This window comes from Rhinatrema bivittatum, chromosome 2, assembly GCF_901001135.1.
Source record: "Rhinatrema bivittatum chromosome 2, aRhiBiv1.1, whole genome shotgun sequence".
Classification (NCBI taxonomy): Eukaryota; Metazoa; Chordata; class Amphibia; order Gymnophiona; family Rhinatrematidae; genus Rhinatrema; species Rhinatrema bivittatum.
In genome coordinates, this window is record NC_042616.1 from 393,749,385 (window position 1) to 393,774,458 (window position 25,074).

At 47.5% G+C, this 25,074-nt stretch overlaps 1 protein-coding gene across 1 annotated transcript in view; it reads left to right on the forward strand.

Annotated features, from left to right (window-relative positions):
- Positions 1–25,074, forward strand: part of ROPN1L (rhophilin associated tail protein 1 like) — a 296,316-nt gene that overhangs the window by 101,682 nt on the left and 169,560 nt on the right. The window contains 2 exon segments of the mRNA XM_029590038.1: positions 7,133–7,256; positions 21,343–21,504. Of these exon segments, the coding sequence (XP_029445898.1) occupies positions 7,133–7,256; positions 21,343–21,504 (286 nt within the window).

Genomic DNA, 25,074 nt, shown 5'->3' on the forward strand with positions numbered 1-25,074 from the left:
AAATAAGCATGGGTGTAGCTTGCTTGTTACGGCGGTTATTACCCCAAATCAATTAAGCCTGATACTTCACTTGAAATAGATATGCAGCGCAGTTCACTGCTTCAATGGCAGGGGGGGATCAAGAAAAGTGGATTTATATTCAGACAACCAACAAGAACTGAATTGCACAGGCTGGGTAAACAAATAAGCATGGCAGTAACTTGTTTATTGCGGCGGTTACTACCCCTAGCTAATTAAGCTAGATATTTCACTTAGATACAGTTCCAACCCTGCTCTCTACTGTTGCGTCCGTCGGCTTCGACGGCTTCGCCCCGCCTACCTCTCTCTACTCTCGGCTCCTCCCGCTCACCTTGGACTGATGGCCACCGTGGCGTCTGCTTGCCGTTCTGTCCGGCGTCCCTGGACCGGCTTTGGTGCTGCCTCGCGCCATTCTCCTTCAAGGTAAGAACATAAGAACATAAGAAAATGCCATACTGGGTCAGACCAAGGGTCCATCAAGCCCAGCATCCTGTTTCCAACAGTGGCCAATCCAGGCCATAAGAACCTGGCAAGTACCCAAAAACTAAGTCTATTCCATGTTACCATTGCTAATGGCAGTGGCTATTCTCTAAGTGAACTTAATAGCAGGTAATGGACTTCTCCTCCAAGAACTTATCCAATCCTTTTTTAAATACAGCTATACTAACTGCACTAACCACATCCTCTGGCAACAAATTCCAGAGTTTAATTGTGCGTTGAGTGAAAAAGAACTTTCTCCGATTAGTTTTAAATGTGCCCCATGCTAACTTCATGGAGTGCCCCCTAGTCTTTCTACTATCCGAAAGAGTAAATAACCGATTCACATCTACCCGTTCTAGACCTCTCATGATTTTAAACTCCTCTATCATATCCCCCTCAGTCGTCTCTTCTCCAAGCTGAAAAGTCCTAACCTCTTTAGTCTTTCCTCATAGGGGAGTTGTTCCATTCCCCTTATCATTTTGGTAGCCCTTCTCTGTACCTTCTCCATCGCAATTATATCTTTTTTGAGATGCGGCGACCAGAATTGTACACAGTATTCAAGGTGCGGTCTCACCATGGAGCGACACAGAGGCATTATGACATTTTCCGTTTTATTCACTATTCCCTTTCTAATAATTCCCAACATTCTGTTTGCTTTTTTGACTGCCGCAGCACACTGAACCGATGATTTCAATGTGTTATCCACTATGACGCCTAGATCTCTTTCTTGGGTTGTAGCACCTAATATGGAACCCAACATTGTGTAATTATAGCATGGGTTATTTTTCCCTATATGCATCACCTTGCACTTATCCACATTAAATTTCATCTGCCATTTGGATGCCCAATTTTCCAGTCTCACAAGGTCTTCCTGCAATTTATCACAATCTGCTTGTGATTTAACTACTCTGAACAATTTTGTGTCATCTGCAAATTTGATTATCTCACTCGTCGAGTGAGATAATCAAGGTACCACTAGGGCGCGCACTCCGCCCTCATCTTTAACTCTACTTTGGCGCGAACCTCAGGGGGGTCTCCCTGTTCTGACGTCATGTCTTCCGGGTATATCTACCTACAGTATTTGCTAGCTCGTTGAGTTAGCAACAGGATTCGTACGGATGGGATTCGCTCTCCGTTCCTAAGCTACTCTGCCACTCCAGCGGTATCTGGAACTCTTACTACCATTTGGGGTCTCTAACGGGGTACCCGCTCCTCGGGGGCCTCTTTGCTTCTTTCAGGTGCTATCAGGAAACCAGTACTTGCTCCTCGAGGGCCCATGTTCCCTGTGTCACTGCCTGCAACCTCTACCCTTCTACTTGGAAGAACTAACTTACAGTTACCATCAGTGAGTACAGAAACCATCTCTCTCCACAGTACTGCTTCACTGGAATCAGGTACTCGCTCCTCGAGGGCCTGCTCTCCGCTCCAGTGCCAGACCTCTCGTCTAGTGGAATCTCTGTTACTGCTAAGTGAGTACAATGCTACCGAGTCTCTCTCTTCTCTAAGGGATCAGGTACTTGCTCCTCGAGGGCCTGCTCTCCCTGTCTCAGAGCTTCTCCTATTTCTACATTGGGACTCTGAATGCTAATCTTATTGTGTGCTCATAACTCTCAGTCTCTTTGCACTACAGCACTGCCTTGCCGAGGATCCGCTGTTCCAGCGTTCTGTGTGAGACGCGCCCAGCCAGGCTCTACAGCCACTACTCACTACTGCCACCTCTGGTGGTCATTCACACTGTCTAATAAAAGATTCAAATCTGTGTTTGTCTGTCCGGAGTCTAGCCTGACACCGTGGTCCCTCACGGGACTGTCCCCCATGGGCGTGGTCAGCTGCCACAATGTCCAAGGATCCACCCAAACACCATTAACCATAACATCTACATTAATGGCGGGAGTGGAAGGGAAATAGAACCAAAAGGTTACTAAGGGCCAAGAGTAACAGATAAGTATGAGAAAAAAACAAGTGCAAAAGCTTGCTGGGCAGACTGGATGGGCCATTTGGTCTTCTTCTGCTGTCATTTCTATGTTTCATTTAATTTCTATAATTGCAAGACCACCGCGAGACCCTGCAACAGTTCTCTTTCTAGAAGGTCCTTTTACCACTCACACTCCCGCGTGAGACCAACTGATATCCAGATCACACCAGCTCCTCCAGCGGGCAGGCTCCTGGATTTTTCAACCTTGCCAGAGAACAGAACAGTCCATCCCACTGAGGAGCACAGCTCGGGATACCATTCCCCGGACGCAGCAAGGCAGAGGATTTTAATCCCGCTAGTTCCTACTTTCAAAGAAAACAGGCGACCTCCGCCCATCCTGGACCTCAGAAGTCTCAACAAAGTTCTTCAGAAAGAAAAGTTCAAAATGGTGTCTCTTGGCACCATGCTTTCCTTACTACAACAAGGGGGTTGCCTCTATTCTCTGGACTTTCTATACGCTTCATAGTGAGTCAACAACATTTTCAATACCAAGTTCTGCCATTTGAACTGGCTTCAACAACTTGTGTATTTCACCAAATGCCTAGCAGTGACTGCTGCTCATCTACAAAGAACAACAGCATTCATGCGTTTCCTTACCTGGACGACTGCCCAATAAGGAGTCAATCCAAACAAGGAGCTCTAAATTTTCTAAGACTCACTATAAATCTACTACATTTGGCTGGGAATTCACATATGGAGCAGATCTGGGCACTACAGTCGCAACTGCCTTCCTGCCCAACAACCGCGCAGACATCCTATCAAATTGTCCACATCTCTGCGCGCATGCAACATAGCCTCAGCCCATCAATTCTTCCATTGCTGGGCCACATGGTTTCCACGATCCACGTCACTCCTATGGCCACACTAGCCATAAGAAAAGCTCAGTGGATTTTAAAATTTCAGTGGCTCTAAGCTGTTCAACTGCCTTCGTCTCTGATCCATATCACCGATCCAGTAACCAAATCCTCAGATGATCTTGGCCACGGTCGCATCCAACTTGGGTTGGAGAGCTCGTATCAACACCCTCCAAACCCAAAATGTGTTGACTCCGCTCCATGAAAAGCCTCAGATCAACTTCCTGGAGCTTCGAGCCATGCATTATGCCCTTTGTGCCTTCAAACACTGCCTCTCACACAAAAGTGGCTACAGACAGATAACATAGTGGCAATGTGGTATTCGAACAAATAGGGATGCACAGGCTCTTATCTGCTCTGCCAGGAAGCCGCACAGTTCTGGGCCTGGGCCCTTGCACACTCCATGCATCTCCAGGCCACTTATCTAACAGGCATACCAAACATACTAACAATCGATGACTCCATCCCACAAGTGGTCTCTGTATCCATGTGAGGTGATCAAAATCTTCTAGCGCTGAGTTCAACCAATTATCGACCTCTTGTGTCAGAATCGAACCACAGAGTGGACAGATTCTGCTCCCTACACAGGCTTTGAAATGCGTTAGCCATGGATGCCTTTGCTCACCCCTGCAACAAAGGCCTCCTATATGCGTCTCTTCCAGTACCGCTCATAGCCAAAACTCTCATGAAGCTACAGCAGGGCAGGTTTTCAATGATTCTCATAACCCCGTACTGGCCTCGACAAGTATGCTTCCCCATACTTCTCAACCTATCACTCCAAGAACCAATTTGCCTGCCCACAGGTCAGCCTCATAACACAGACTCACTGATATTCTCAGGTACTTGTAGCTTCATGAAAACCTTCCACATGTAAATCATTCGAAATGGACAAGATTTACCAAATGGCATGCACAAAAAAGTATTGGCCCTTTTTCCTGCCCCACTTCATCTCTATTTGGCTATCTAGGATACCTTTCAGATTCTGGTCCCCAGACATCCTCCCCACAGGTACACCTGAGTTCCATCTCAGCGTACCACCAGGGAGTAGGGGATGCCCTGTTAACGGCTCATCCCCTTATGAGTCAGCTTATCATGAGTTTTCTACAACTTAAGCCTCCTCTATGATCACCGGTTACAGAATGGGGCCTAAATGTAGTGCTTACAAGGCTCATGCGTTCCCCACTTGCATTCCTATAACATTAAAATTCTAACATGGAAAATTATTTTCCTCGTAGCCATCACCTCTGCTAAAAGGATCAGTGAGTTACAAGCCCTTGTTGCATACTCACCCAACACTAGGATCCTCCGTGACCGAGTGGTCCTTCATACTCACCCTAAATTTCTTCTTAAAGTGGACCCAGCTTCTCACCTTACTCAGCCTAGAGTCTGCCCACTCTTTCCCAAGGCCTCACTCTCACCAGGGCAAGAGGGTTTTGCACACCTTGGACTGTAAGCGTGCACTTGCATTCTATCTAGACCGCACTGCACTCCATAGGAAATCCACCCAACTCTTTGCTTCTTTGACAAAGACAAGCTGTGAGTTCCAGTGGGCAAACAAACTCTCTCCAACTGGCCAGCAGACTGTATTGAATTCTGCTATGAGGAAGCAGGCCTTCCTCTCCAGGGGAGAGTGCAGGCACATTTTGTTAGGGCCATGTCAACATCCGTAGCACACTAACGTTCAGTATCAATTGCCGACATCTGCTAGGCTGTGACATGGAGCTCTCTTCACACATTCACAGTCCTCTACTGCTTAGATAAGGAAATCCATCAAGACTCTGCCTTTAGCCAATCTGTCTTGAAAAACTTTGTTCCAGTATGACCCCAACTCCTTCAACAACCACCTGCTGTGATTTCAGGCTGCCACAATAATTGGGGTGCAGCAGGCACCCCAATTATTGTGCCTGCTGCATGAGTTGTCTGCTATTGGCGTGTTGTAATATGAGTCAGCCTGTAGCTTGCTAATCACCCATATGTGAGGACTACCATCCTGCTTGTCCCGTAAGAAAGCAGAGTTGCTTACCTGTAACAGGTGTTCTCAAAGGACAGCAGGATGTAGTCCTCACGAAACCCACCCATCACCCCGCGAAGTAGGTCCACTTACATTTATTATTTTATTTTTTCGCTCACGCATTTTGCTACAAACAAGACTGAAGGGAGACCCCTATGGACACAGGGATCATGGCATGCTGGGCATGATCAGTGTGCCAGTAAAAATTTCTAGAAACTTTGACAAAAGTGTTCCGTAATAGGGCTCCGCCTGATGACATCACCCATATGTGAGGACTACATCCTGCTGTCCTGGGAGAACACGTGTTACAGGTAAGCAACTCTGCTTTCTTGCTGGCTACTAAATATTTTGAAACTTTTCGAGCCCTGTGGCCTGCTATGCTTTCCTCTGATCCTTCTCTTTTCCTTAAAAAAAAAAAAAAAAAAAAGATGAAAGGCATAATAAAACAAGCCATGTAGAAGCCTAAAAATGGTGAGAGATGAAGGGAGCTTGTGCCAGATCCACTGCAAGACAAAAGGAGGAGACATAAAGGAGTAGAGAGTTGCAGTCCACAGGGTTAACCAGCAAGAAGAAGCAGAGAGCTGTGAACCAGTGGTGAGAGTGGAGAGTGGTGCCAGCAAAACAAAAAGAGCAGGGTGCAACCCTGAGCATCACCAACAGATGGAGGAGGGAGATGTGGCCTATTGAGAGAGGAGGAGTGGGGACACTCCCAGGGTTGTAAGGTAAAAGAGAGAGGGGAAGACACTGTGGGAGCAGGGAGGAGATACTGGGAGAATGGGAAAAGAAAATGGTTCCCTGGAAGGGAAATATCAGGGGCATTGCTAGGTAGAGGCCAATAGAGCCTGTTTACCAAATCTATTTTGTGAACTAATCAGTATTTTCCAAAGAGCCAGACCAGCCCCATTAAATGCATAAGAGCTCTGGGATGGTGGGAGGCACTGTAAAATGGACTACCTTTGAGCCCCTGCACCTTTTAAGGAGGTGGGTCTGGTGCCCTCGCAGCTACTACTGCATCACCACATCTTCAAAAGGGGACCCCCACAACCCTCTGTTTTTAGAAAGAGTTCCCCTTACTCTTCCTCCACTCCACTACCCTTTGCTTAAAATATTTGTTTCCAGTGATGTCTCTGGGAGAGCTGCTTAGAATTTTTATTAGGCTCCCTGTGTCTCTTTTCATTAAAAAAAAAAAGTTTTTTTTTGAGATTGCTGTTCTACAACATAATACTTAGCACTTCGATAGTGCTATTCAGTATACGCAGTACTGTACAAAAACACATACAAGACAGTCCCTTCTCAGAAGAGGTAACAATCAAAGACAAATATACAGGGCAAAAGTACTAATTGTTTTAGTAGTAGATAGTGATTTTTTTTAAAAACTGAAATTTCATGGTTTTGTTTATTATTTTTAAGAGAGCCAGGAGAGGCAAGCTGCTCCTAAAAATCAATGGATTTACCTTTTAGCTGTTTCTGTTGCAAGTGGTGGATAATATCTGATTTGCTATAGTTTTAAAGAGAGAGAGAAAAAAACTGCCACTACACAGCTCTTTAATTTACAGACAGTAATACTTGAGAGCCTACAGGAATTTTGTATGTTGTGATCCAGTGGAATAATGAAAAGAAAATCAAAAGCTGTCCCTGTCTTATAATAATGCTGAAAATCTTTAACGTACTCTAAGATTATACATTTTAATATATATTGAAGGGGAAAAATCTGGCTCTTCCTGTTTAGTGGGTCAAATGGTAGTTCATCTTGTAATTTATGACCATTTGAGATTTACATTTTACTTAATACAGATATTTCGCCTGTTTGTCAAAAGGGGAACGGCTTCCGGTGAAGGAAAGGGTTGAAATGCCTGTAGCAACTCAGAAAACTGACACTGGGCTAACACCAGGTTTGCTTAAAGTTTTACATAATCAGGTACAGTATACAAGTTGCTATTCATTCTTGGAATTTCTTGGTATGTGGTGGTGTCAGGTTAAAAGATTGTCAATTTATTATTATGTTATTTTGAGGTTTTAGCTTAAATCTGATTCATAATTCTCCATCTACAAGCAGAGCTGAATTAACCATGACATGTGAGTGATATCATTCTACGGCGCTGAACATATACCCTTCCTCTTCATCCAGTCAGACCAGTCCAGACGAAATGGTTATGCTTGAAGACCAACATGTTTGCTGATGTCACTCCTTATAGACATCTGTTCTGATCTCACCTTGTCAGTATTCTCTGTGTCCAGCAGATGGTATGGTACATGCTATGCTATATAGTCTGAGGCCTAGATAGACTGGATAAGAGGAAATTTGATTTGGCGGTGAAAGACCAATTTTCCCTTCTTCAGTTGAGCATTGCTCTGGGTTTGAGTGAAATTCTGCTTTTAAGCAGCTCCTGAAGAGAAAGTCTTGAACTCCCTCCATCAGTTAAGCAATGCCTTGGCCTAGTGGCTTCCAGGGTTTTTCTTTCTGGTTGGGGTCTGGGGCTAGTCTAATCTTCCTCCCCATCACCTCTCTTTCCTTGTCTCCATTCTGCATGTTGGTTCTATTTCTTTTAAAAAAAAAAATCATACATGTATTAAAAAAAAAAAAAAAAAAAAAAAGATTACAAAAGGGTGCCTGGCATAGTGATTGTGGAAGCAAGGGCTGAGGGGCAGATGACTATTTGAGTTATTTAGTATTGCAAGTAAAAAAAACAACAACCCTTTTCTGACCGTGACACTGTTTGGCTTAGGCTGTGCAGTGACGCAGGGGAGACATGGCAGGTTTGGCAGACCAAGGGAAGAAGCCTGCATTGTACTTAGTTTCTGGAGAGAGGAAGCTACAGTCCAGGGGAGCTTAAAAAATATGTAAGGGTTGTTCAGAGGGGTGGTGAATTCATCGCCCTGGGTGACCTGCATTGGCAGGACCACATTACCGTCTGTTCCCATGGGTGCTCTATCGACCACAGCGGGAACAGTAGCATTCTTAGTGCAAGTGAATGAAAGGAATTAGAACTTCCTATGGCTCAAGTGGCTGTAGTAGCAGGATAGGACACATCTCGGCAGCCTCCTTCCCTTTCAGCACTGCAGTCCTCTTCTATGGCCTGGGCCTTGATTTATGCAATGTATTAAATATTTATGGGGTCACGTGATGTGGTGAGCCGTGGCAGACTCATTTCACCAGGCTCCGGGCGTCCCGCTCCCAACATCACTTTAAAACTACTATTTCAGCGACCTCTCCTGCTTACTTTCTTCTTAATTGTTCTGCATTTTTGTCAATCATCCCGTACAGTTGTAAAACATCATTCATGAGTAGCTATTGAAAGCTGTGGAGCCTATTGTTCAATGAACCAATTACAACAAACCAAAACATCTTGTGTGAGGTGAAGTAGATATTGTAAAGTTTTTTTGTTTTTTTTTTTTTAAATTATAGGTCAATAGGATTGGGCCCCACATCACATTATCCCTACTGGATTAAAAAAACCTTTCATTATATTGTACAAAGTAACGTTTGCCATGTTCGTCCAGTTGAAGATGTAAACAAACAAGCTTTAGATTGCTGGAGGATGTGGTGAAAGCTGTAGTGGAGCTGGGTTTATAAAAAGGTTTAGAGAAGTTCCTGGAAGAAAAATCCATAAACCATTATTAAGGTGGACATGGGGAAATCCACTGCTTATCCCTGGGATAAGCAGCATGGAATCTGTTGACCTTTTGGTATCCTGCCAGGTATTTGTGATCTGGATTGGCCACTGTTGGAAACAGGATACTGGGCTTGATGGACCTTTGGTCTGACCCAGTATGGCAAATCTTATGTTCTTATGTTCTTACATGCAGAAATTGCCACTGGGAATGCCCATTAAGGGAAGTAAGAAAGATAAAGAAAAACCCCACGGAATGAAGTCTAAAATGGCACCTCAACCCGACCTGGCAAAAGGGAAAAGTCTGAACAATGAGATCGTAGCAGAAATCAAGGCGGTGGTGTTAGCTGCCTTAGACAATACATTTTCAGGACTTTCTGCACAACTTACAGAGGTAAAGACTGCTCTAACTGACCTCAATCTAAGGCTCGAACAAGCCAAAGATCGCATTTCTCTCTTAGAAGATGACTCTTTTACTTTTACTGCCAAGATGGCGACCCTAGAAAAAGCTGGTGGAACAAGCAGAGAAAATTGACGACCTCAAAAATCGGTCTAGGAGATCCAGTCTTTGCTTTCTCGGCCTGCCAGAGTCGATTGAAGATAAAAATCTGGGGGCTTTTTTAGAATCCTGGCTACCAGATGCCTTGAATATCCCAGAGTTAAAATCTATCTTTCAAATCGAAACAGCTCACTCACAGATGGGTGACATCATCAGATGGAACCCTGTCACGGAACACTTTTGTCAAAGTTTCTAGAACTTTGACTGGCACACTGAGCATGCCCAGCATGCCACCAACCCCATGGCCACACGGGGTCCCCTCTCAATCTCCTTTTTTCCGTGGAGCTGTTGCCTCATGGTTTGTGGAGCTCTGTGAGAACATTTTTCCTCACAATTTCCTCACGGAACAATTCAAAGTTTCCCGTTGATAGCAGGGCTGAATTAGCCTTGCTGTCATGGGACTGTCCGTCAGGCATCTGAGGCGAGCTTAACCAAATTGTTACAGACCTTAACTCTGTGCGGCTGTACATGTGTTCCTGTGCAGGAAGGCAGATTCTCCTCAGTCTGTCCTTTCCGTGAGCGGAAACGCACGCGGAGCTGCTGTCTCCTCAGCCGGACAAAAGAAAAAAAAAATTTCGTCAATCCTATTGATTCTGCAGCACATCAGAAATGCCCCGATCATCCGAATTCAAACCATGTGCCTGCGGCAAAATTATGTCCATCAGGAAGGACATGAGGCCTGCTACATTTGTCTTGGCCCTTCCCATGACCAGGCGACTTGTAAGCATTGTGGACGCATGTCGCTTAGGGCCCAACGTCAAAGGGCCTTAAAAATTGAAAAATTAAAAATAGCACGGCAGGGCTCATATGCTCCCCCCTCGGAGGCCCATTCCTCACTTGGGCTGGCGCCAACACAGGCCCCCTCGCAGAAGCGAGCAGCCTCCCTAGGACCCAGCGCCTCAAAAACAGGTGGGGTAAAATCGAAGGGCAAGCACCGCGACGCACCACGGCATAAAAGCTGTGATTCGAGCCGGAAAACCCGACGCGAGCACCGGACCTCATCAGCGTCGCCACCGAGGCCTCCAAAGTCAAAGAACGCCGATGCAGCCTCGACCATGCCGACGCACATCCTAGCGGCGCAGCCATCGACGCCTTCGGTGCCGCCGTCAACCCATCTACTGGTGCATCCATTGACGTGTCCACCAATGCATACACAGACGCACCCACCGACGCATCCATCAACGCAGGTATCTGCGGTGCCCCCATCGAAGCACAAGACGTCAAAGCCAACATCGAAGCACCTCGTCGGAACGTCCTCCGATGCATATAACTCTAACTTGGCCTTCCATGTCGAAGCACTATTCAGATCATGGCTCTTCCAGGAGTCTGACACAGAAATCACTGACGCAGGTATCAAGACCACTGTTACAAGGTCTTCAAGAACCACCTTCCCGGGGGAGTCATACTCCACCTCCAGGTTCAGACATGACCAAACGGGCACCTGATCCCAACAAACCAGAATCCTCTCCCGGGTTGGATGAAGGAATGGGTGGATGTTTTGTCGTACTCCCCCTCATCTTCCTCTTCCGTACAGGTCTTCTCGGATCTCTCCTCAGTTTCTCAAAGTCTACGTTCTTCTCCGCAGTTGCAGGAACCCTTAGCTAAAAAGAAAAGGGTTCGAGAGGACTTGGGGCCCCAAAAACATCACCCACAGGCCCAGGATTCCGACATCCTCCTGGCGGCCATTCCATTCCACCGAAAACGTGCTAAGCCACATCACACACAACCACCATTGCCAGACATGGCACAACAGGCAATAACCCAAATCTCAACGGCCCTCTCAGGATTCTTTTCCTCTCTGCAATCAGGCATCTCCTACCCGCAGCCTATTCTAACCAGCTCCCACGTGTCTCCTCAACAATCACCAGGGCCTTCTCCGGACATGTCACCAAGGATGCCCTCACCTACTGCCCATAACCCAGAGGTCGATGGATCGAAACCATCCTCTGCTACCAAAATGTTAAAATCCTAGAAACTTAATTTTTTCTTTCCGTTCGTCTTCTCTGAAAAACAAAACAAAACACATTCTCTTCATTCACCCACGCTGGCTCAACCTTTTTTTTTTTCTTTCCTCTCGCAGGCTCGACCCCCTCCTCCAGTAATTATCTCTGCTGTTAACCCTTAATTGCCATCAAGTTCTAAACTTCCACACCAGTAAGTGCATTCTCCAGCAATCAAATTAGTATTTTAACTTAACACTATAAATTAATTTGATGTATAGTAACTATGCTAGAGTTCAGTCAAACATGTTATAATAATTCCAGAAAACAATCAACCATTAACTCTCCTGGGAATTCTTTTTGAGTATGGATCAAGGAAAAGCAATGTCTTACAATTCCATAGTGCAGGGCAGAAAACAGGAACAATAAACAAACAAACAAAGACAAATGAGAGAGAACTTTCTTACCGCAAAAGTAACTAGAATTTCTCATCTATTTACTGGCATAACACTTTCCTAATATAAACTCAGAAAGCTCAGAAAGTAGAAAAAGTAAAAAGAAATCACTATCTCTTATCCCAGGACAAGCAGGATGCTAGTCCTCACATATGGGTGAAGTCACTGACTGGCCCTAGTGCGGGAAAACTTTCTGTCAAAGTTTCTAGAAACTTTTGACTGGCCCTGTGAGGCCACTGAGCATGCCCAATGTCGATTACGGACTGTTACCTCGAGTGTGTTATGTGCCTCGGTGAGAAACACGATGTCAATTCCTGTCCAAAATGTGCAGAAATGACGGTGAAAGGGAGGAAGGCCCGTCAGGAAAAGATGGAACATCTGTTTCATCCGCAACTTTTACCATCTCCCTCGACTTCGACGAAATCGTCTCCAGCAGGAGCCTCCAAGCGGGTACTGGAAGGATCGGGGGATCATCCGTCACCGACATCATCGATAGCTTCGGTTAAGTCGGTCGGCGAACACCGTTCGAAGAGTCGACATCAACGTCCATCGGCATCGGGATCACCTCTCTCCCCAGGGGAATCGAGTGCAAATCTGCCACGGACACAGGAAACACCCGTTCCCAACGCCTGGGCCTCTTCAGCCAGAGACGCCGATTCCTACACCTCCACAGGGCTCTGTGGATGATAGGCCAGTGCAGTCTCCACCACCGCTTACAACTGCTCTGCCCGCACCAGTTGTAACGCCGGAATTGTCTGATTTTATCAGGCAAGCGGTCATTCAGGCACTCAAAGAACAACATCTTCCTCCGGTGACTTCACCGATGCCGGCGCCCTCGACACCGATGCTGGTGCCTTCCGCACCGATGCCGGTAGGCATACTGATGCCGGTGCCTTCCGCACCTATACCAGTGATCGCACCGATGACGCTCTCCTCATCGATGCCGCTGACCTCAACGCAGACGGTATTTGTACTTCCATCGACACCGATCTTCGCACCGATTCCAATAGTCCCATCGACGCCAATGCCTTCAAACTTTTTTAAGCCTCCGTGGGCGCAACCATCGATGCCATCACCGATGCCAACCCCTATATCGTCGATGCCAATACAAACGGTAGACCCGGAACGTCCAGAAATAGCACTTTTTCAACTTCTAATGAACAAGTTCATTAGAAAAAGTGGTCGATGCCCTTCCTCCGAAACCATCAGAGGACACTTCTGAACACATACCCTCTGATGATCCGCTACCAGGACCTTTGGGGCTCCATCAACCACCGAGATCCTCCGCACTATCTCCATACCGGGAAGATCCATATAACACCGGGGATGATACATATACAGATACATCATCTGAGGATTTTATGTCGGAGCCCTCACCTCCAGATCAAAGGAAGAAGTCCCCACCAGAGGATTTATCCTTTACCAGCTTTATTCAGGAGATGGCAGATACCATACCCTTTAAATTGATTGCAGAAGAGGACACCAGACAACAGACATTGGAGGTACTTCAATTTGTTGACCCTCCAAAAACAGGTGTTGGCCATACCTATTCATGAGGTCCTCCTAGATCTACAACATCGAATCTGGGAGCACCCATGTTCTGTACCTCCTGTAAACAAGCGAATGGACACTACGTATCTGGTACAGTCTGTTCCTGGATATCAGAAATTGCAGCTCCCTCATAACTCAGTAGTAGTGGAGTCTGCTCAAAAGAAATCGAAGAGAATTCGCCCACATTCTTCAAAACCCCAGGGAAAGATCATAGATTTTTGGACTCCCTGGGTAGGAAGATATACCAAGGAGCTATCCTGAACACCAGAATTTCCTCCTATCAACTTTATATGACTCAATACCAGAGGAATGTCTGGAAACAAATGGAGGATTTCATTACATCTCTGCCACAACAATATCAGGAGGCAGCCCAGACAATCATCCATAAAGGGCTTGAAGCTGGGAAACATGAAGTCAGAGCTGCTTACGATAGCTTTGAAACAGCTTCTAGGACAGCAGCTTCAGGGATTGCAGCTAGGCGTTGGGCGTGGCTTAAGGTCTTTGATCTAAGACCTGAAGTACAAGATAAATTAGTCGATTTACCATGTACTGGGGATAACCTATTCGGTGCAAAGGTCCAAGATGCTGTGGCGCAACTGAAGGAGCATTCAGAAACCCTGAGACAACTATCCCTAGTTCCACAGGAACCTCCTCCACAGACATCTCGCCGTCCCACATGACGTGAACCCAGGCGTCCATTATATCGTCAGAGACGCTATTACCCTCCAGCATCCAGAGGCAGGTCTACTAGGCCGCAATAATGTTCTCAGTCCAGGCAGACAAGAACCGCTCACCCTCAGCCCCCACCTCAAACAAGGCCTACTGCGGGGTTTTGAGGCTACAACCAGAAAACAAATCCATCTCCCCAATCCTCGAGCAGATCTACCAGTAGGAGGCCGAATATCCTACTTTTACAGCCATTGGAGAAAAATAACAGACCAATGGGTACTTTCCATAATCTCTCGAGGTTACAAACTAAATTTCCTCTCAATTCCAACAGTCTCCTCCGAGAATTCTCTTTCTAAGAGACGATTACATAATTCAATTACAAGTAGAATTATCCACCCTTCTGAAAGCCAGGGCAGTAGAACCTGTGCCCGTCTCAGCAGGGCAGAGGATTCTATTCCCGTTACTTCCTCATTCCAAAGAAAACTGTAGGCCTACGTCCAATCCTAGACCTCAGAAATCTCAACAAATCTCTAAAGAAAGAAAAATTCAGAATGGTGTCTCTAGGCACCATGCTTCCACTTCTTCAAACAGGAGATTGGCTTTGTTCTCTGGATCTACAAGATGCTTACGCTCACGTTCCAATATTCCCTCCTCATCGCAAGTACCTGTGCTTCATGGTGGGCCATCAACATTTCCAATACAGAGTACTACCATTCGGACTTGCCGCTGCTCCCAGAGTTTTTACCAAATGACTGGCAGTAATAGCAGCACACTTGCACAAAGAAAGTGTCCATGTCTTTCCTTATCTCGATGACTGGCTCATCAGAAGTCAATCTCAACAAGGAGCTCTGGCTTCTCTCAGTCGAGCAATTACTCTACTTCACTCCATGGGCTTTCTCATCAATTATCAAAAGTCCCTTCTCATCTGCTTCAATTCATCGGAGCAGAATTGAACACCATCCTCTCAAGGGCCTTTCTACCCGAAGATCAAGCAGAAACGCTTTCCATACTGGCAAACTCGATTCACTCAGAGAAACAAGCAACAGCTCATCAGTTTCTAACCTTACTAGGCCACATGGCCTCCACAGTGCATGTCACTCCTATGGCAAGGCTAGCCATGAGGGTAACTCAATGGACTTTAAGATCACAGTGGATCCAAGCCATTCAACCACTGTCCTCTCCAATTCAGGTAACCCACCAGCTAAGTTCCTCTCTAATTTGGTGGGTGGACAAGGACAATTTGCGCAAGGGCCTACCCTTCCAGCAACCAGTCCCACAAATAACTATAACTACAGATGCTTCCACCTTAGGTTGGGGAGCTCACATAGACAGCCTCGGAGGGAACTTTCCTTCCGCCTCCCCCCACCTTCCCCTCCCTTTCCCTACCTAACCCCCCCGGCCCTATCTAAACCCCTCCCACCTGCTCGAAGCAGGCGTAACTTTCCTGGCGTGTAGCCAGATGGACTCAGAACGAATGGGTATAGTTTGCTCGTGCTAGCAGTTGGAGACGGATCTGACGACAGCACGGGTATATATACCCCCACAGGAAGCGTAGCAACTTAGTAATTTCCGTCTCCAAAGCAGTTTGGAGAGCCTGCACGTTCGCTGAGCGTGTTTTCCAAATCTACTTTCTACTTTCTTTTTACTAAAACTTCTACAGTACCATCGAGCCCCGCACTCCTGCGGTGATACCCTAAGGTCCCTCCCCCAGTTGAGTTTCCCGGGGTGATTTCCGTGATCCCCCGGAGGTTTAAGTCCTCGGTCCGGTGGCCGAATTGCGGCAGGGACGTAGCCCCCGGGCGAGGTTCGGGTGAGGCATACGAGGCGCCTCGGTCCCGGCGTGGACGAGGCAGCAGGTGCATATCCTCAAACGTGGCGGTGAAGGTACTTGCCCTCTCCCCCCGCAGCCGGAGACCGCCCAGGTTCCAGCCGGGAAGCGCCGAGGATCAGGTAAGGCGTACATCTCTTACTTTTGGTCTCCGAGGAACCGAGGATCGGCGGCGTGGCACACCGTGGAGGGCGCCATTTTGTGGGCTTTGTTCAGGTATTGAGCGCCCGTGATAGGCGCATGTCTATGACTAAGCGCATATTATATACATCATTGTGCGTATATTGCTGACCGCTTATTGCTGAGAGCATATTGCATACCATTGAGCGTGTATTGCTAACCGCTTATTGCGGAGTGCATATTGAATACCATTGAGCATGTATTGCTAACCGCTTCTTGCTGAGAGCATACTGCATACCATTGAGCGTGTATTCCTAACCGCTTATTGCTGAGAGCATATTGAATACCATTGAGCGTGTATTGCTGACCGCATATTGCTGAGAGCATATTGAATACTATTGAGCGTATATTGCTGACCGCTTATTGCTGAGAGCATATTGAATATCATTGAGCGTATATTGCTGCCCGCATATTATTGTGCGCCTGTTATACTAAGTGTATATTGCTGCCGCATATCATTGTGCGCCCATTGTATTCAGCGTATATTGCTGCTGCATATTATTGTGCGCCCATTGTATTCAGCGTATATTGCTGCCGCGTATCATTAAGCGCATACTTTTCAATGGCACAGAACGCCTCACTGTCTTCAGCGGGGGTGCCTCCTGCCTCCGGCATTAAAGCCCTCGGCCTCTGCTCCGCATGCCAGCTTCGAGCCACGCACAGTGAAGAGCCAGACTCCCTATGTGCCCAATGTGAGGAGGCCGTGGGACCCTCGGGCCAGGACCAGTCTCAGCCACGATTTGCTGACAGTTCCCCAGGGGCTGCCCCGGATTTAGCGGGCAGTCTCGACCAATCTGGAATCCCGGGGGATCTTGTACCCCGGCGATTAGAGACTGCTTCAATTTCCTGGGTGGATCTCTTTAAGGGGATTCATGCCTTTGTACAGATGTAAACGGCTTCCCGTCCAGGCCCTGCGGTTCCTGCTGTTCCTGTGGTTTCTGCTGTTCCTGCAGCGGCTGCTGTGGCTGCTGCTGCGGTTGCGGCTCCAGCGGATCCTGTTCCTGGACCCTCACGCCCTTATCGTGAGCGGGACTTCCCGCCGCTGGACAGTCCAGATCAGTCAGACCAGGAGGTTTCACCGGACGAGTCCGAACTCCCAGACGAGGGGGAACTTCCCCCAGGGATTGAGCCATATAGAACCATGAGGCGGTTCTTCCCTAAGGAGGATCTTTCCGACCTGGTGTCTCAGTGTCTGGCGGAGTTGGATATTACAGGTCCCAGCGCTACGGTACCCTCTGCGCAGAACCCCCTGCTTGGAAGGTCTTCGTCCTACAGCCCGCCATTTTCCATTCTTGCAAGCAGCACAACAACTGATAGATTTAGAATGGGCTGCACCAGCGGCCTCATTCAAAGGGGGGCGGGCCCTGACGGGCATGTATCAACTGGCACCGGCTATTCAGGAGCTGCTGGCGTGCCCTCAGGTGGACGCCTTGATTAGTGCTGTGGTCAAGCGCACTACCATTCCAGTTGAAGGGGGGACGGCCCTCAAGGAGCCTCATGACCGGCGACTGGATGCCATTCTGAAACAGACTTTTGAGGTGGCAGCTCTATCTTTGCGGATCGCAACCTGCTGCACAGTGGTGACGCGTGCCTGTTTGTCACAGGTCAGGAACAATGCTCCAGCAGCAGACATGGAGTCAGCTCTCTCGTTCCTCACGGATGCTGCATCAGACCTAGTCCGAACAACAGCCAAGGGGATCTCATCCTCCGTAGCTGCCAGGAGGCAGCTCTGGATCCGGAAATGGTCAGCCGATGCGCCTTCAAAGACACGCCTCACCAGATTGCCCTTTAAGGGCTCTTTCCTGTTTGGCAGCGACCTTGATAAACTGGCCAGCATATGGGGCGCTTCTCCAGTACCTCGACTGCCGGAAGATCGGTTCAGGAGGAACCAGCGAGCCTTTCCAAGGCCCTCCAGGGGTAGAAGCTCCCAGCGCTTCGTTCCCTACAGGAGTCGCTACCAGGCACCTCGTCCTCAGGCCCCGAATCAGTCCTTTCGGACCAAGCAGCGCAAGAGGGGAGCAGGCCCGGGCTCAGGCCCTGGCCGCACCTCACAATGAGAATCCGCCGATCCATCTGGGGGATGGAGCCATAGGGGGCAGGTTAACCCTCTTCTACCCCAGATGGGTCGAGATTACGTCGGACCAGTGGGTCCTCGCCATCATCCGAGAGGGGTATTATCTGGACTTTCATCACCTCCCTCCGGACAAGTTTGTGGAATCTTCCTGTCCCACACACAAGAAGGCAGCATTGGATGCTACCCTGGCGAGGCTCCTGTCCTTGAAAGCCATCATCCCAGTACCTGCCTGGGAAGTGAATTCTGGACATTATTCCATTTATTTCATGGTACCCAAGAAAGGGGGCACCTTTCGGCCTGTACTGGACCTCAAGTCAGTCAATCGATACTTGAGGGTCCCGAGGTTTCGCATGGAAACTCTGCGCTCCGTCAAGACCACAGTACAGCCAGGAGAATTCCTCACGGCATTAGACTTGTCGGAAGCCTACCTGCATATCCCGATCCATCCGGATCATCAGCGCTACCTACGCTTCAAGGTTCTAGGACGCCACTTCCAATTCCGGGCTCTGCCCTTCGGGTTGGCCACGTCACCGCGGACCTTCACCAAGGTGGTCGTAGTGGTAGCAGCGGCACTCAGACGGGAAGGAATTCTTGTCCATCCCTACCTAGACGACTGGCTGATCAGGGCGAAATCTCGAGAGGAGAGCCATCGGACAACCGACAGAGTGATTGCCCTTCTGGAAAGCTTGGGCTGGGTAATCAACCTCAGCAAGAGTTGCCTACAGCCTTCCCAGTCACTGGAATACCTGGGAGTACAGTTCGACACCCAGGCAGACACAGTCAGTCTCACTGCCAAGAGAAGGTTGAAACTTCAGAAGCGTATCCAGTACTTGATGGGAGCCAGTCGGCCCATAGCTTGGGATTATCTGCAGGTTTTCGGTCTCATGGCATCCACCCTGGAAGTGGTACCTTGGGTAAGGGCCCATATGAGACCTCTACAACACTCCCTGCTCTCTCGCTGGAGCCCCCGTTTACGGAACTATTCCACGCACCTCCCTCTGCCTGCCAGAGTACGGACCCAGTTACGGTGGTGGTTGCAGTCCAACCACATGAGCAGGGGGTCGAAGATGTCCTCCCCCTCCTGTTGCATCTGGCACCTCAACATTGCCCTGGCGCGGCTCACGTGTCCTCCCTTCGAGCCGTTGCCTTCCTGCAGGAATGCAACTTTCCTGGAAAGTTATATTCCTAGTGGCGATTACTTCAGCTCGTAGAGTCAATGAGCTTCAGGCCTTGGTTACGTACCTGCCATACAGGAGGTTTTTTCATGTGTGGTCTTGCGTACACACCCGAAGTTCCTCCCTATGATGGTGACTAATTTCCACATCAATCAGTCCATCATTTTACCCACCTTCTTTCCCAGGCCCCATTCCCATCTAGGGAAACAGGTTCTTCATACTTTGGACTGCAAGAGAGCCGTGGCTTTCTATTCTATTCGTGCAGCCGGTCACAGACAGTCCACTCAGCTGTTTGTGTCTTTTGACACCAATAGGCTGGGAATGGCGGTGGGTAAACAGACTTTATCCAGCTAGCTGGCGGATTGCATCGCCTTCTGCTATGTGCAAGCAGGCCTTCAGCTGGCAGGCCGCATCAAAGCTAACTCTGTGCGGGCCATGGCGACGTCGGTAGCTCATATTTGAGTGGTCTCCTTCGTCAAAATTTGCCATGCTGCAATGTGGAGTTCTCTTCACATGTTTGCGGCCCACTACTGCATAGACAAAGATGGACGACAGGACAGTGCCTTTGGTCAGTCTGTCCTGCATAATCTTTTCCAGACCTGAACCCAATTCTTCCTGCCTAGTACCCTTGATTGAAGCCCGGCAGTCCCCAACTGACTAACAGAGCCACAGTTGTTGTTGTGCCTGCTGGCAATTTGTTCGGCACCTGTTGGTCTCACCTGTTAGCAGAGACAGCCTGGAGCTTGGTATTCACCCACATATGAGGACTACCATCCTGCTTGCCCTAGGAGAAAGCGCAGTTGCTTACCTGTAATAGGTGTTCTCCTAGGACAGCAGTACATTAGTCCTCAGGAATCCCACCCGCCTCCCGTGGAGTTGGGTTCTCCTGCCGGTTTGTTGTTTTTCTTTTTCTGTTCGTTTTTTTTCTCTGTGTTACGAGACTGAAGGGGGACTTTGTGTGGACGCGCGGTTAGTGGCATGCTGAGCATGCTCAGTGTTCAAGTCAAAGCTTCTAGAAACTTTGACAAATGTTTTCCGTGCCGGGCTCCATCGGATGATGTCACCCACATGTGAGGACTAACATCCTGCTGTCTTAGGAGAACACCTGTTACAGGTAAGCAATTGCACTTTATGACTATGAGTTCCTGATGTTTTGACTCACAATTTTTAATAACCCAAATTATAATTTCAGTTAGTCGCTTGCTAGAAGAAACCACCTGCTCTGACTGTCTATTATGTGCCAATGTTTGAGGATTGTTCATTAAATGGGGAAATTGAGATAAAAAATAACTCTTTTGAAATTTGAAGCTATCTGAAAACCATTTCAACTTTGGTTAGAAAATGTGATGCTATTCTATTTAAACGTTTTGTTGCTCGTCTTTTCCCACATTCTATGAAACATTGGAGTGGATGGATGGAAGAGAGGAGGACGGGATTATATTTGGGAAGAAAAATAATTGTGTTTTGCTTGATGCTTTTCTATATGATTTCCTTTTTGACTTTGTTCTTAAAATATTAATTATGAAAAAATATATTTTAATGACTTGTATACATTTATTTTATTTACAGTTTTTTGTTTACCGCCTATATGAACAAGCATTCTAAGCAGTGTACATCAGGCACATACATATATACATTTTTCATAATTCCCAACCCCCCAGCAAATTATCTTTTGGTGTAGTATATTTCCATCCATTTTAAATAGTTGAATGTACTGGAAGAAAGTTAAGATGCATTTAAGCTGTGGTTTTGAGGAATTTTAATTTTTATTTAGTATATTGCTATAAATGTAGACATGTTTGCCAGCACTTAATTTTCCTTAATGTTATTCTGCATACTTATTGAAGGCTAATTTGATTAGTCTTCTAAACCAGTCTTCTGAACTTGAAAGTTAATAGTTAAAGATATTTTTCCTTGTTGTTTTTCAGCATTTGACAGAGCTTTGCTTTTCCTTTTTAATAGCTTTCCCATAAAGGCACTGTAGAGGTTACTGAGCTGGAAAAGAAATGGAAAGATCTATGCTTGCCTAAAGAACAATTAAAAGCCATTCTTGGATTGGATAACTTTGGGGACATGGTGCACTGGATGAAATTTCTAGCACTTGGATGCAGCACTCTTGGAGGAGTATGTATCTAGGCATATTGCCTTATTTGGTTTTTTTTTTCTTTTTCCAACAGCTTCAAGTTGTAAGTCACAGATCTGTAGTATCCAGACTGAAAATGTGCATTTTCTTTCCTTCTTGAGAATAGTGTATGTTATCAGTGTTGTGGGGGCTGCTTGGATAATAGTCTTTTCATGTAGATAAGCAGCTGAATTAGCCATGCTATATGGGTACATCCTCCGTGCCACTAGGTGGCGGAGCTCTCAGAGTCTATCAAAGACTTTTAGCTAGGTACTCCCTCCCTCCTGTATCATGACAGGATCACCTCAGACTCCTCAGTCAAATGTTTTCCGTGCAGCAGAGTGCGCGGAGCTCTCTATCTTTCCAGGGGTTCCCCCCCACCAGAAGATTGCTGTCTCTATTTTCGTCTCCTCGGTTAACCTCCCGGTTTACACGGGTTGGCACCGAGTAGAGACGGGGGAGTGGGTGAACTGCCCTCTCACAGCCGTTGCTCACTCACCAGCTTGTTGAGAACGGCGCCAAAAATCCAACTGACCTGCGCTAAAGCCGAAGCTCCAACAACTGAGCTGGTGCCGAGGTCGCAGAAGCGCCAAAAGTCCGCTGGAACGCTCACAGCATCGATGCGTGCGCTGGAACGCCGCTGACATCGATGCATGCGCCGGAACGCTGCCAGCATCGAAGCGGTCGCCGGATGCATTGATGCGTGTGCCAGGGGGGGGCATCGACGCATGTGCCGGGGGCGCCAACGCATCGACGTGCGCCCGAGGACTTGATGCGCGCGCCAGGCGCGCAGACATCATCCCTTTAACAGGCGGCATCGATGCGTGTCACAGCAATACTGGTAAAGCGCTGTGACCTCGCTGCAAGCTTGCCCACCAGTCCGCAACATCAGCGACATCCAGGCTGTAAAGCTATGGCATTTGATTGGTCTGTGTGTAGCCCCACCCACTTGGAGAGGAACTGTCCCGGTGAGCCAGCAAACACTGCAAAGTAAAACACTGCTTTTATTGTGGCAGAAACCAGGACTGCGTTAAGAAAGCTGTGCATCCATAATCAGTATTAGTTTTACAATAATTTTCTGCCCTTAGAATAATAAAATTAAAGTGGTTGTGCCTGAGCACCGGGTGAGCCAAAAAACCCCCCAAAAAACAAACGAATTGGCCCACTAATGGGCACGCCCTGGCATCCACAATCGATGCATGAAGGTGAGCATCAACGTGCGCACTGACGCGCCAACAGATAAAGCGCAAACCGGCCCGCCGAGGCGCTGTGCCAACATAAAGACGTGCCGAGACCTATTACAGTCATCAGCACGAGCGCAGACCGCACTGAGGCACGGCACAGATGCCGGGCACACTGGATATCAGCATATTTGCCGGACGTGCTGCTGCTTGGCACATACGTTGGCCGCGTTGACTATCAGCACAGACGCCGGACGCACCTCAGCATCGGCGCAGGCGCTGAGTGTACTGCGCCATCGGCGAAGTGCCAATCGCTTCGGAACATGGACGCAACTACAAAAAAAAAAGAGCAGAACCAATCATATACGCACCAAACCGCCCACAGTACAGATTGCGGTGTAACTGCACGCGACGCAATCCAGAGATGATGCGCATGCCTACTCACCAGTAACACACTCATTCTACCTCCTAGGCGAGCTGGGTACTCGGGTCACATACAGTTCACAGCCACCAAGCTGAGTCCACTTACACGTCGGTGGTATACCTGTGGAACCAGTACCCTACTACAGTAAACCAGTCGACGGCCTTAACGTTAAGGTCCTATGCTGCTGTTGTTCCATCACTCCCTATTGGTTACATTGACACTGTTAACGGCTAGTCAGTCCAGACCACACCGATTTATGCTAATAGATCACGGGATGGCTTTAAAAATAAATAAATAAATAAATAAATGTAATAATAATAAAATACAAAAGGCATGGACGCTTCAGACATTGAGTCTGGAATACTCGAAGCCTCCCTTCAGAACATTGCGCATATTTTTTTTCCTAATCTACGGGCTAAAACCACGTGTCCAGTGGGCCTCGATAGATGGCACTTTCCTCCTCCAAGCCATCCCTTAAAAAAAAACAAACAAACCAAAAAACTGATGTGGATACTTCCTGGAGTCCATTTCCAAAGGGTTGCCTGTGTCTTCCACGGCTTCAGCAAAGGCCTAGACAATTAGTCATCTTGCATGGTGATGTTCCAACGTCATAGGAGGCGAGGTTCCCTACAAATCGGAAACCTAACATGTAGTTTCGAAGCCCTTTCCTAACTTCAGTTCACTGAACCGTTCACAGGGCTTAAGGACGCGTCATGGCATCGACATCCATCTATGTCATGACATTGATTTCAACCTTGGCCCACTGCCGAGCAAAAAAAAAAACAGAAGAGGACATTAAGCCTCATTCCTATTATACACCTCCATCTTGCTCACCATTGAGGCTTTGTACTAATCATTATCAGAAACACGCCGGCGTGCTACGACACCTCACCATCCGCTGCTATCGTCGATTCTCAACATGTCTATATATATTAAAAAAACAAAAAACCCCAAAAACTCCAGTGGTTTCTTTTTTGCAATCAGACAACCGCCATTACCACATCTGGCATGCGGATTACCCACTTGTCTTCCATCCTTAAAATCACATTCCGTCGACTTGCTTAGTCGTCTCGGGGCTCCACTTGTCACCTACCCAGGGACATATCCTGTAAGTACGACAGTAAAAAAAAAAAAGGAGAAGAGTACTTTTCAAAATGTCTTCTCTCAGGTCCACTTTTCCCCTCTTTATCCACGGAACTTGCAATGGATAAAAAAAAAACAAACAAACCAGGGCGCCTTTGCTCACACATCCATGCACCATAGTTCCTGGTATTTCCCTCGAGTTTCCGGGCGAACAACCACACTTCCAATACAAGGTCTTCATTCGACCTTGCTTCTGCCGGAGTTTTTCAACAGATGCATGGCAATATTGAAGCCACACCCTCGTCGTTAAAGAATACGACTATTTACTATCTCGACGATTGCTCCTACTGGCCTCCAATTCAACAAATCTGAACCTACTAATCACCTTCGAAAGCTCGGAGCTGAAACCATGCCAGCTTCTGCCTTCACAACTCGATATCACAGTAGCACAGTAATGACTCGCCAAATCCTGCCTGTTCTAGGATACTAGTGTGCTCATTTCTTAATCCATTCTCTACACCCATTCTTTCCTCTCCACCATACTTAGGAACCTACAATGGGAGCTATTCCAATTCACAGTGTCGACGGGCTCACATCTCTGACCCTTCGACATCAGGGGTTACTCACCAAGGACTTATTCCCTCAAGGAATGGGCAGCTCATTCAAAAATGCACATACAAGACTATGAACTGCATTCGCACATATACTGCACATAAACCTTCTGCAGCTCAAGGAAGTATACACACCCTTCAAACTTTCAAGAAGTTCCCACACAGTCAACTCGTCCTGATTCACACGGATAACTTTCTGACAATGTTCTCTATGCAACTAACAGGTGCAGACAGGTTCATGGAACCTCTCAAGCGACACAGTTCAGATTCGGG